This window comes from Cryptomeria japonica, chromosome 6 (assembly GCF_030272615.1).
Source record: "Cryptomeria japonica chromosome 6, Sugi_1.0, whole genome shotgun sequence".
In the NCBI taxonomy this organism is placed as follows: domain Eukaryota; kingdom Viridiplantae; phylum Streptophyta; class Pinopsida; order Cupressales; family Cupressaceae; genus Cryptomeria; species Cryptomeria japonica.
The window spans coordinates 562,476,197-562,490,376 of NC_081410.1; the positions used below are offsets into that span (position 1 = coordinate 562,476,197).

Here is a 14,180-nt window from a genome sequence, read left to right on the forward strand (position 1 = left end):
AGGAGCATGTTAAAAAGTGACTCTTGTCATCATTTTTACTTACCTTTTTTCAAAGAAGAATTTCTCTAGCTTGAGCAACACAACAAGAGCGATTCATCTTGCGTTCAAAAGAATTAAGGAAGAAATCTTGTGCAAGATCCAACAGACATTGCAAGTTATTCAAAGTGGAGGTGAGTGTGGTAAAACAAGGTTTTGAAGAAGTGTGTTGTGTTTGACATTGGTAAACCCTAGTTTGAATTTGACATCGATGAACCCTATTTTGGAGTGAAAAGGTATTCTTCATCGAAACACTCTTGTCATTCAAAATTATTTAGTCATGGCCTCTACATCCAAAATCCCTTCTAGTTCTACCGAACCTGAGGAGTCATCCGATTTTCTTAGGAAGAAGGTGAAATATAATGCCCTATCTCAAATTCCCATCAGAGTCATTGTCGTAGGTTATGTTTTAGGATACATTGATTGCAAACTGGAAGACCTAGGGTCCCTAGTGATTCACTCCTAGTTGAGTTTGTTCTATGGAGATGATAAGAAGATTAAACCAGAGTACAACATGATCAAGAAGAAGAAATTCCATAATGTGGTATATTTTCTCGAGGAATTCATAGAAGATCACATTAGGATCATTCTAAGTAGGGTTCATGGTGACAAGATGTATCTTGAGTGAACCCATGATATTACACTAGAGGAAATCCATGCGGTGACCGGTTTCTGCAATGTTGGAGAAGTCCCTATTAATTGCAAGATCACCAAAACCAAAGTGACAGAGCTCACTGGTTCTGTGAGTGACCAGCGGGCAGCGACTATAAACACCATAAAAGATGACTTGGTGAAGTATGCGTGCATGGTGATCGGGTATAGAGTATTCTATGCTAGTAGAATGAATTTTGTTCCTATAGCTGCGGTGCATGCCTCTTATAGGATGATCAAGGAAGATGCAGAATATGACTTATGTACCTGCATGCAAAAACAACTCATGGAGAATCTGAAGTCCATCAAAGAAGAAAAGACACTGAGTTTTAAGTTTGGCCAACTTCTTATTGGTTTGTTTTTCTTTCTTCTAGGGTATTTTCTAGGAGTCAGTGATGTTCAATGGTCAACTGAGCTACCTGTTTCAAGAAAAATAAAGGAGAGTCTGCAAGTAGTGGGATCTTCTTATCCAAAGACTCTAAACAAGTATTTTGATGAGTTCAGACTAAAGATGAACTAGAGAATGATAATATCAGGTGATTTGGTTAAAAAGTATGAAGATGATATTTGTTTCACAATCAAAGTTGATCACTACATAATCGAAGCAGTTGAGCCTAGAGAAGATGAGTTGAGCCTATGGGCTATGAAGTGGTAAATGATATACTTATAGGGTATGCCTCTACCCTACTTGCTTCACCAATAGATCCAAAGAAGAAGAGGATCGATACTTACTCAGAGAGGAACAAATCTATTGAAGTACCGAAGCAAAAGAAGAGGAAAGTTGTGCCATAGACATGAACACCGGTTACATCTACTGCTAGTCCTAAAGTGACCAAGAGATCACCACCCAAAAAGAAACTGAAGGCCATTCTGCCAAAGGTATTTGAAAGGAAAAGAAAAACCAGGAATAACACACCGGATTCAGAAGACACTGAACTGAAGGTAGAAATGAAGAAGACAAGGCAATCAATTAAGAAGACGAAGACGACTGGTAATGTACTAGCAACCTTTGCACTGGTAAGTCTACATTTTTCTTCTTACCAACCTATGACACATTTTCAAAGAATTATGAAGAATGTTAAAAGGAAAGTTCTTGATTATCTAAAAGATTATTTTGATGATCTTAGCGATAGTGAAAAGGAAGAAGTAGAGCTAGATGTCATTAAATATTTGTGTAAAAATGACCGGTCACCAACCGATATTAAGTCTATTGTTTCTAACTCTTTATATGATTCTTTGGATAACAAATGATGCATTGTCATTGAAAAGAACAAGCAATTATGGAAGAAATTTTTGCCCAATATTTTCTTGATGCTTCTAATTCAGAATTGTTTGAGATTATTGATTGGTACAAAGGTAGCTTTTTCTTGAGAAGGAGAAGACTTCAGTTATTCGGAGGGAAAAACTCTAAAGTAGAAAAGGATACCCATTTGCGAGCTGAACAAGTTGTCAAAATGGAACAGGTAGGCAAAGAAAATCGACAGGATGAGCATAATAGGATAACCTTTTCAAACCTTGTGTGGCGCCCCTGTCCCTACCCTATTTTAGGGTAGGACCCTTCCTAGAGCATGTCTTGTGGGTTGTGCCTTAGGCGAGAAACCTCCCCGGTGTCGGCCCGTGATGAAATTCAAATCCACTAACATGTATTTAAGGGGGAATTCATTTTGTCATTGTCATAAGTTCGATAAGCTGAAGTTGGATAAGATGGGAGTATGCATAAGCGATCAAGCATTCAAGAGCATTCAAGCATTCTTTTCCACCATTGAGCATTCTCAAGTCTCCCTTCAAGGCTAGGTGTTGCATTCAAGTCAATTATTCAACCATTGAAGAGGAGATCAATTTAAACATACAATTCCACACAAGCGCTTCTATCAACATTTCTACTACAAGCTCCCTTGAGGTGATCTGCAATTCAGTCTTTTACATCTACTTGCAAGTAATTTCTTTCATTACTTGGTTAATTCCAAAACTGGGGTTTGACCTAAAGGCAAACCCTCAATCCCAACCCATTTTCCTCTCTTTTCTATGTGTAGGTTGCAGGTGCGCTACTGTTCTTTCCAATTCGGGCTCCATTTGCAGAGGCAGAAAAACCCTTTTCATTTTGCAGATTTTTCGGAGGACTATGTACATTCCTACCATGGTCTGGACAAATTTTTGTCAAATTCGTAGGGTGACTTCGTCTTGACATTTACTGCCAGATCTAGGTGCACAACTTAATCTCATATTCCAATCTCAATTTATAATTGATCCTTTGTCTCTTTTGCACTACATAAGTCAATCAAATTCCTTTCCATTTCAAACAAGGAAAAAGGGGATCAACGTAACATTCTCAATTCATTTAGAATTCAATCTATCATCTTTGTGTGGAGATTGAATCTAGTGAATTCTCTCATCCCATTCTTCCTAATGTAATGGTGAAAAGTGTTTCAAGGATAATCAATAGTGAAACTCTCATCTCTCTTTGAGGGAAAGGGTAGTTTTCCTCTTGATCCATCACTCATGATTTTCCCACCATTACAAAAGGGACTCCAAAATCTTAAGTATAAAGAGTTGCCATTAGAAAACCAACATCTCACCCATATCTCAACATAAACAAAAAACTTAAAAGAAAAATACCTTTAATACAACATGCCAAAAATAGAGAACACACAAAAAATTAACACAAGTTCTTCAAGGCTTATGTGATCTACATGTAAATACTACATGCAAATCACATATGTATTTTATATTATTTGAGGTGTCACCTATATAAGAAACTAGTGTGAGATGCATGTGAGGGAAACATACTACCCAATATGAAGATATGTGTAGTACTACATGTAGATCACATGTAAATTTTCACCATAAGCCTTGAAGAACTTGTGTTAATTTTCTATTTGTTCTTCGTTGCTGGCCTATTGTGGTTAAGGTTTGTTTCACAATAAAATAAAAGTCTACTTTTGGCCTACCTTAAATTGTCTTTTAATCAATGTTATAATAATGATGGTTCACAACAAAATAGGACTGTTGTACTCCATCATGAGAATTGATGAAAACATATCCAAGAATGAATCATGGACATAATAATGAGGCAATGATATTACATTTTTCTATTAACATCTATATGTGCAAATAAAAGATCCTTGGAGATAATGGGAAAAGTATTTGTTATTTCTAGAAATGAAGTATCAAAATATTCTTCCAAGTTAGCATTAGAGTGAGGCACATTTTATATAGTTTAGATTCTAGTTTGTTACTGGGTTCAAAGCCAAAATATCTCAAGGGTAAGAAACATGCCAAGCCTGAGGATTATTTTAGAAGGGTCAAAAAATAAAACAATTGTATCAATAAACATAACCTATAAAGATAAGAACATAGTTGGTTAGCCTAAAATAATCCCCCATTAGGTAAAAAACCTATAAAGGTGTCTTTCTTAGAAATTTTTACATAGTTTCCAAATATTAATTCTATCACATACAATTAGACCTTGAGCTCATTACAATATTGTACAAGTAGAAGGTATAGAAAATGATCATAGGCATTTTAGATTATTTGAGGTATCAACTAAAGAAGCAACAAGCATGAGATGCATGTGGGGGAAACATCCTACCCAATATGAAGATACATGTATTAATACATCTACATCACATATAGATGTATTGCTGGAGATATGATGGTGATGATGTTGTCTAGTTGTCATTGATGTCTTTGATGTTCATTGTATTGGTGATCTGAAAGATGTATTGGTAGATCATATGTCTTGTTGGCGATCCAAATATTTTTGGTTATCAAATATGGTGGTGATTGATGATATTCATGTGTATCTTGGTTCCATTCTTATTTTTGATGTTTTGGGTGATGATGTTTGGGTCTAGATTAAGTTCAAAATTAGAGGATGTGTAGTGGCTTTTGGTGTAGCATGTGAGTCATGATTTGGGTCCAAAATTTGTAATGGCTATAACATATTGTTCTGACAATTGACGTGTGGTATGGTCTACTTCTCATTCCTTCCCATTGCTAGAATGTTTAGTGTTGAACTATTTTAAATCTTTATCTTGGCCGACTTGGAAGATTATGCTTCTCGAAGATATTATATATATGAGAATGATCTAGATGATTTAGACATAGAAAAAGAGTTGCATTGTTTTGAAGCTATGTGAGATTGGAAAGGAAAGATCTATCTATTGGTGATTTTTGAGAGAGTGTTGGTGTTGAGGTACCAGAAGTAGTATGGTTTTGCAGATTATGTTCCAGTGGTGGATTCTTTATTTCTTTCTCTCTCTTCAATAGTGAGCCTTTTTATGGGTAGTGAGCCCACCTATAGTGAGCATTCTGGTAGCAAGCCACCATTTGTAAAAATCATCTTAATCGGTGTTTTATATTGAGAACTAACATTCTCCATGTTATTTCCATTCTTGGGTTTTCCACGTCATATCTGGTGTTCATTGTGTGATATGTTGTATATTTTATGCTTTTCGTGATATTTATATTCCATTTAGTTCTATTGGTTTGGATTTGGATGTGCAAGGAATAAAAGTTTTTTTTTCAAGTTATCAATTGATTCACCCCCCTCTTAGTTGCTTGGATATTCAACATGTATATGATATTGCAGAAAATGACTTGATGTTATCCAATATTTGATACCAAACTATATGAAAAGATAATAGTATAAAGATTATGTGCACACACATATTGTACTTTGAAACATTATAATGAGAAATTGTTCATTTTATTGATCTTGGATGCACACAGTTATGTATCAATATATCAACATGAGATACATTTATATGTGAGAACTTTTATGTAATAAGGGATCACCTTCATATTAATAATAGCTTAATGTATAACATATCTCACTTTTAGTTGACACCTCACTAAAAGGACCTCGTGAGGATATCTGTTCCATGGAATTCAAGGGTCCTCCCATTATATTTCTTGTTCTGAAACACAAGGGAGAACACCATGTGAACTGCATTAGCGTCAACATCTGAATAGGCATAGAATCCTTTGGCCCTTCCCACAACGGTGGAAGAGGGATCAGGCATTTCAGTGAGAAGATCATCTACAACCACCAACGATCCAAAGTCTAAGTTGTCTATGTATGTTGATCCATTTGCTCCTGCAACTACTATGGCTGTTGCATTGGGTTTGCTCACTATGTCTTGCAAGTAAAACACAATATTCTCCTCTTGTTGATATCCCCATGAACAAGATAATATTGCAAGGGAGAGGACGATAAAGAATAGCATTTGTGAAGCCATTGGAGAGGACGATAATATTGCAAGGGAGAGGACGATAATTTTGACTAGGTATAAGGTGCCTCCTGGTAGTTTTCATCAAAGGAAAGAACTACTCTAAATCAATAATAAACAAAACCAATATTTTAAAATTTGCTCACGCTGGATGTGTAAAAAACGCTTAAATCAATTTGACTTTGGGTGATGTTGCAGCTGGGTAATCTGTAAAGCATTTTTTAAACGGAAGAGCCATTTATTGACCCCACAGACACGCACTGATTATGAATCTCCTCGAGCAGTCGAGCCTATCACCATTCTAGATAAGAATTTGACATCCACTAATAATAAGATTTCGAGGGATGATGTTAATGAAAGTCAACTCGAAGGCAGATTGAAAGGAAAAATATTAACCAGTTCTTTTGTCTACTTGCTCTTGCCCTAAAATCTAGGAGTCCTTTCAAAGAAGATAGAATTTGATGAATTATTATGTTATAAATAATAAAAATGAGCAATGATCTAATAGTGGAGAATTTGTATTCTAAAAAGAGAGTTCACAAGTTCAGATTCTAGAAAGGGTAAGGTATGTATGTCTCATTTATAGGACAGTTAGGTGCCTCTTGTAAGGAGTATGAGGTAGTCCATTATTACTATAAGCCATCTTAGACCCATAAATAAATTGCTTGATATTGTTGACTATAAAATGATCTAGTTGTATTTTCATTTTCAATTGTAGTTTGGTTTTAATTATATTTATTAAATAATACGATTCTATTAAAAGTTACAATTATAAATAAGTTTTAAAGTTATTTAGATAAATGATATGTAAAGCTCATATTGTATCAGCATAAAAGAGAGAGAATACAAATAGAGGTAGTTTGTTTGGTTTTGTGGTTATAGATGTTGTGAAAATTTGAATAGGTGAGCAAAGGTTCTAGATAACTAAAGTCTAGTTCTTAAAATCTGATAGTTTGTAAAGTGTGGTAGTTTCTATTAGGGCTTATAATATCCACTAAGGATGGTAACATCCAAATAACACGATTCTATTGTGCACTTGTATCTAAACATGCCATTTGCAATGTATTGATTTGAGTTTGTAACATATTCCTTTTAGAAAACTAGGTGCTTGATAATTATTTCTCAACTATGTCTCAATTACATCCAAAAGTTGACTCAAAGATCCAAAATTTATGCATTTTGAACAATGTATATATGCTAAACTTTGTATGAAAAGATGGTTACATGTGTAGAAATAAAGGTTTGAAGATAACTTTAGTTATGAATTTGCATTTTATTAAGCTTGTGTACTCAAAGAATTTTTGTCTATGACTAATGATGCAAGTGATCCTTTCCTAATAGTGAGGCTATTTTTTCTTTAAAATATCCTTTCATAAAAATTTGTAAGATGTTTCGAGAGTTGATAGGTTCATTGTAGTTATATTAATCTCCTACCATTTAATTTTTTATCAATCTACTATTGTTTTTAGAGTTATCTACCGTAAAAAATTTGGGGAATTTTAAGATGATAGATTAATTCCCTAACTTTCAATAATGACAAATTAAATTGATCTAAGGTACCACTTTTTATTATCTTGCTTGCAATATAGAAACTCACACAAATTCTATCATCTATTCTACTACCCATTTAATACATTTGTAGAGCTAAATATTGAATAAGAAATGAGATTAAAGTCTGCTAGAACAATACATGAAGATTAAAGATGCATACTAAAAATAAATTAAGAAAAACTTAGGTGTAAGAAGAAAATACTAATAAATAAAACTAAATAAGATTAATAAATGAGATGAAAGTGTTCAAAGATAGTTATTTTGATTTGATTTTAAACTTTTAGTGATTTAAAACACGTATATGTTGACAAAAATAGAAAATAAAAATAGCTAAATTAATCATTGTGCATGATAAGAAAACCAACTAAAATAACTATTAAATTAAAACAAAACAAATAAATAACATCTTTTAGTAGAGTTACTTCTACATCGATTTCTTAAAGCTAATGTAAGGTTACATTAATTTCCATCGTATTTGCATTCTAATGGGACCACACACGTGTCAAATTATAGGGAGTAGAAATGAAATGTATGTTAACTAGAAAATAGGAGCAAGTGAATAAATATCTAATGGCTTTTTAACATCTCTAATCGTTGTTCAATCTACTTACTAATATTGAACTAAGGCTTTAACTGATTAAAAACTCAATATTTTGCTTGCTTCTTTTTCATATTATATTTTTCACACCCACAATATTTATATTCAAGAAAAGACGCTAACAAATGAACTAGGAAAGATCCTTTATTAAACGTTTGAGGGGATACATACATATTAAAATTAAGAAGAATTTACTTTGAGAGAACCTCTACTTATTTAAATGACCCGAGTATGATCTAACGACACTGAAAAAAAAAACTTTCTAAATTCCTCTATGGCACTTGTAATGACTAAAGTTGGAGAGTGAATTTGGTTGATCCATGCTTTTTATGGATAATTCATCACTTAAAATACTATCCTATAATGTTGTGACTCATGTTAGAGTTATGTGACCTTCTTTGCATCTAGATATTTTTCTTTAAAACCAACTTTGCAAAGAATTAGAATGCTTAAACCTTAAATCCTCTAATTGATTTTTAATAAAAGCATAGATATACATGCATAGAAATAAGAAACCATACAATCATTATACAAAATTCAACCATGAAATATTAAGTTATTAAGGAACATAATCTATTTTTTCTTATATAAGTTAAAGGCTTTTAATGGTGCATTAAGTGCACCAAATCTCTAAAATAGAGATAGATGTGGCAATATTATATAAAAATAATATACTATAACTAAAACTTATCATTTTACTTACTAGTGTCATGTCCCTTTTTATTTAAATTTGGAATTTGGCACATAGTGAACCATTTAATGTTTATATGGGTTAATCAAGCAAGCATAAAAGGACAATTTATTTAATATTTATCATTGTCCATTTGATTCATTTAATAAAGGGATAAGTAAATATTAAATAAACATGTTTATTATGCCAAATGTGATGTTGGAAAATGTGCTCCTTCAATTCTACAAGTGAAAATTAAATTATAAGGAAAAATAAGTTACTGGAAATGTTTCTTTTGCGTGAGAAGGAAACAAAAGGTTTTTTTGAGAAAGTCAATAGTTGGCAACTCAATAGTCATACATAACAACATATATTTTATTTTAGATGATTATTGTTTAGGATTGAAAAAGGGAATGAGCAATACTAAGACCAAAAACCCTCTTTCATCTAAACATTAGAATATTAAGCAACTAAAGGAGGAATATTGATTGACTAAACTTTTATCCAAGAGAGCCACTCAATTCCATAGGGATTTTATTTCTTTGTTGTTCTGAAAGTTGATTTGATTGATTTGAAATGTGAAGTGACTAGGAACTAAACATTCATGAACGAACAATTGAACTACTATAACTATTTGATGTAGAAATAGAAAATTTGAAACATGTATAGAAACAAAATGATAAATCAACAGTGCACCTGTGCTTGAAAACTAAATTAAAACATAGGACATAATGGTGCCTAGAATGTCCTTGTCCAACTGGTGAATTTCTACACACTAATCTGGATCTAGATCTTTAAGATATTGTACCTACTTCCTACCAAATTACAACCTGAACTAGGAGGACAATGGTACCTCAAGTGCCCTTGTCAAGGAATGACACCCCAAATGTCCTTGTTAAAGTGACTTCTTATGAGCTTGGGAGGGGTCCTCTGTATCCTACTCTTGAGTACTTTTCTATCTTTAGTCTCTATCGAAATCCTGTAGTTGAACCTAAATTTGCACACAAGAGGAGAAAAATAGTGTTTGGTGTTGTATAGGGGTTTGCCTAATTCAAACCTCAATGTGTGACTCAAACCTACAACTATGATGAATTGGAAATAGAAGTATAAATTAAAATTCTTGGATTGAAATGATTGACTAAATTGAATATAATATCAATTGGTGACATAATTCTCTTAGGATAAGTCCTCCAAGCATTGACATAAAAACATGATAAATCATCATAAAATCCATCATGAAAGAATAATTGAATATGTCCTGATATACTTTGTTTCTCCTTAGACTCTAATCTGCTCATGAATTAAAATAATTGCTCTTAAACTCATAGTAATGAGATAATAGGAGATGATTAAATGAATTAAAAGGGATGTCAAGTATATATGGATCTCAACATAAAATTACCTTTTGACCAACTTAGAATTAGAATATTTTCACATTGGGGATAGTTCTAGAAATGACAAGGTTGACACTTTATTCTCTTAAAATTTTAGCCAAAAAGCATCAAGCAATTTTGCCGCAACTGAAATCATCCTAACACTTTAGGCTCAAATTTTTCTGCACCAATTTATTTCATAAAACTTCCAAGGACCAAATTTTCCCATAAACATCATCTTCTCACTCAACATCATATGCATAAGTTCGACATCTTTTCCATACATCTAATCCTCATCTTAATATCTCAAACCATTGAATAGCCATCATGCTAGCTTTTCCATCAAAATCATTATTAACATCATCATCTGTATCAACACATCATACTAAGTGTAGACATCAAACATCAAGAAGCTAGACATCCATAACATATAACTTCTACCACCAATATTCATACGTTCTCTATCACAATGACAACAAATAATATTCAATTATCAACATACACCAATTCTCAAGTTTCAACCAATCTCTATTTCATTAATCACAAGACAATAAAGACAAAACATATTGTAAGACATCAGGTTGATATAAATGACAATATATATTTCTAACACTATCAAATGAGCTCAGGTACTCTTACCTTACAGAAATACGACCATATGCTCTTTAAAACCTTCTTGGATTTGATGCACCTAATCATTATTGTGCTTCAAAGTAACATGCAACAAAGTACGCATAGTAAAAGAAAACAACACCAAACTATGAAATTATAATAACATCAACATCTTCCAAGTAGTGAATAAACAAGGGTCTTAAACAAAGAATAGTGTTGACTTAATCAATATGGAATTTATCATATTCTTTGCAAAAAATAAACAAACTATAAATATAACACTAACATCCCAATGTATGATCTCCAAAAGAAAATAAAAATCATTATATTGCCTTTTGATATTTTACTGAGTAGCACAAAAAGAAAATAAAAGTAAACTAAATCAAACTACAATCACTTTACTAGGATCATTTACAAAATACATCACAAAGGCATTAATTATTTAGTAGTAAAATAATGCAATTCACTAAGGATCTCTTTAGTGGAATTTATTTCTCTTCTCACATGGCCTTTCCAAGATAGAAATCAAAAGACAACAACTTCCTAGTACCTTCATTTGACTTCATTCACTATACATTGCTTGATTTATAGATAATATTCTATTCTCATTATTTTGCACACTACTAGTGTTGTCTCCTTGCAATGTACAATTAGCATGGTTTTTTTATTCCATCATAAGCACACTCTATAGGTCTACACCATGTCTTGCCACGATTTTCTTTTATATAAATCAACTAGGACTTACCCTCGCACCTAGGCATAAACATTTACATGACTCCAACACCCTTTCTCTAAACACACAAGCACATAATTTTGTACTCTAATACCAATTTAAGACAAGGAAAAATTATTCTTTTATCAATTCCATTAAAAGAAAATAAAAGAACATATATAAAGAGAGAAATGTAGTTGACAATTGTATAACTATCTACACCTAACAAGCACAACCAATAACACAATTAAACTATGTAATATAAATACAAATTTACACTTAAAGAATATTCTTTCTAAAATTTAATTATTGTTATATAATATTATTTTATATTTATACCATACATATAGAATTTTTTAATTAAATATATTATATTAAAGTAGTAATAATGACCTTTGAAACCTCTCAAAGCATTAAGAGCACTAGGCACATAGAAGAGGAGGGTAATGAAGACTCCTAAAGGGGCAAAGTAGGGCTTCAGTGGTAGAATGGTCTTCTCATAGATTTTCCCGTGGTGGTCTTCTTAGCTCCTATAGCCATTGCATAGACTTTCCCACCATATTTTTCTTGTTAACTTCTACCACTAGTATTTTTTGGGTATCAATAACTACTTCTCCTAAGAATTTAATGTACACCATGTTACATTAGGTTCGAAGAAATGTGCCTTATTTTGATGTGCACTTTTGGTCTATTCTGCCAATATCATGTCAAACCTACTTATAAATTTATGTCATGGATAGGTTTTTGTATGTTAACCTACTAGTTTTCATTGGGTTAGTATGGACCTCATTTTTCATGGATTATGCATTTGGATATATGTTTTTGTAGGTCACCCAAAATTGCCAAGGTATAGTGTGATGTTGCTTAGTTAATTTGCATGTTCTTTTCTTTTGTCGTTTAAATGTGGCACCCTTTTGATTTACCTCATATGTAGATTTTTGTTTGGTTTGAATTGAGAATGTTCTTTGAAATACATATAATCTTCAAGATGTTACTTCACATGTTCACATTGCATCCATGCTTCTAGAATATCATCATTTTCATTACTAAAATCATGGCTTTCAAGTTCCAATTCTCCATCACTATTCAAGTTTTCTTCTTTTTGTCCATTTGAAAGTCTAAAAATAATGAAAATATTCTTAACATCTTCTCCTATTTTCTCTTGTATGATCTCTTCAATTTAACTTGTGTCATTTCGGTCACCTAGGGGAATTATAACTATTCTATGGGTCAGTGCAAGAAGATGTGTCCAGTTTTTGGCCAAAAAGTGGAAGTGTTTTCCCTGTTTTTGAGATTTTGTCTCACTTGAGCTTAAATTTTGAAACACTTAGAGATTGAATCTTGGAAAAAGTCAGTAATATAAAAGATATCTCTCTGAGTGTACTTTTCAAATATGTAATTTATTTTAATACCCACATAATAAAAAATAACTTTTTGAATGGAGTTCTAAAAACTATGTTTTAAAAATGCCTGTTTCAGGACCATACCATGCATGTGTACGACCCACACTTTTTGACACAATTAAAATTATTTTCTCAAACCGTTTTGGGAAATGGTTTGTAACACATTGAAGATTGATGAGCATATTTTTCTGTATTTTTTTTTTAAATATTTTTTTTAATTAATTTATTAATGGCCGTAATTATCTTTTTAAAAATTTGACGTAAACTTAGCATTTTTTGATTTTTTTTTTTTAAATTGAAAAGAATTTTGTGTAGATTGATGACATATAATTTTTTTTTCAAAATTCATTAAAATAAACAAGTTATTAAATTAAGAAAATTAGTTAATATTTCAAATTTATGAACCCGATTTAGTATAAATTAAATGAAAAATAGTTAAAATAATCAATTTTTAAATTAATTTACATATTTAGAATCTAGACAGTATAATCTGAAATGGGTTTCAATTCTGTATAAAAATTATTTGATTAGAGGCACATAAACTATTTCATTTCATCATATTTGTGCTTTCATTCATGGAGCTTTGAATTTGCAGGTTCATGTCTCGGGTGTGGCCATCCCAGGCCTATCTCGGGCCTAATCCCGAGGCAAGTGGCGGGTTGTGAATTCATATTTTGCATAACGGGCCCCTGTTTCTAAATAACCATTACTGTAAAAAAAAAAAAAAAGATTGCATCAATTTACCACACTATCATTGAAATCCGTACTGACAAAGATTTTTTACATCATTTGGCAGTACTTTTTAATATTTTTTACACGATTTTTTGAAGAACTCAATAAAAAAATATTATTTTTTGAAGACGAGTTTGTAAAAATGAGTTCTAAGCAACGTCAAAAGAAAAAAAAGAGGACAATGACAGTGGATGAAATTCAAGCACAACGAGAGAAGGAGGCAAAACGCCAAAGAGATCGAAGATCACAACAACGGCAATTGAATAACACTTCTGAAGCATCTAGTTCAGTGCCCATTGTAGATGAGACCATTGAAGACATCATGATGGATGCAAGAAATGTAGAACCACACACGGGTATGACTGTTGATGCAAATGTTGATGTGGATGCGAATCCTGGTATGTTTTTAAATCCTGATGACTATGATGCCAATCAAATTGCTGATTTAAATGAAGCTGGATATAAATTTCATACACCAATAAGAAAAGAAATAAAAATTGAAAATATTACACCACCCTCTCTAAAAGAAAATGAATGTAATTTGTTTACTATTGATAGCAATGTGCTAGATAATCTTAATGGGTTAGTTTCTTGGAGACAAATCAGAACAC

The 14,180-nt window shown here is 32.1% G+C and overlaps 1 protein-coding gene across 1 annotated transcript; it reads right to left on the bottom strand.

Annotated features, from left to right (window-relative positions):
* Positions 1-5,540: 5,540 nt before the first annotated feature.
* On the bottom strand, positions 5,541-5,927 carry LOC131876704 (dirigent protein 1-like). Its single transcript, XM_059222165.1, has one exon. The coding sequence runs from the start codon at positions 5,925-5,927 to the stop codon at positions 5,541-5,543; it is 387 nt and encodes a 128-aa protein (XP_059078148.1).
* Between the last annotated feature and the right edge of the window lie 8,253 nt (positions 5,928-14,180).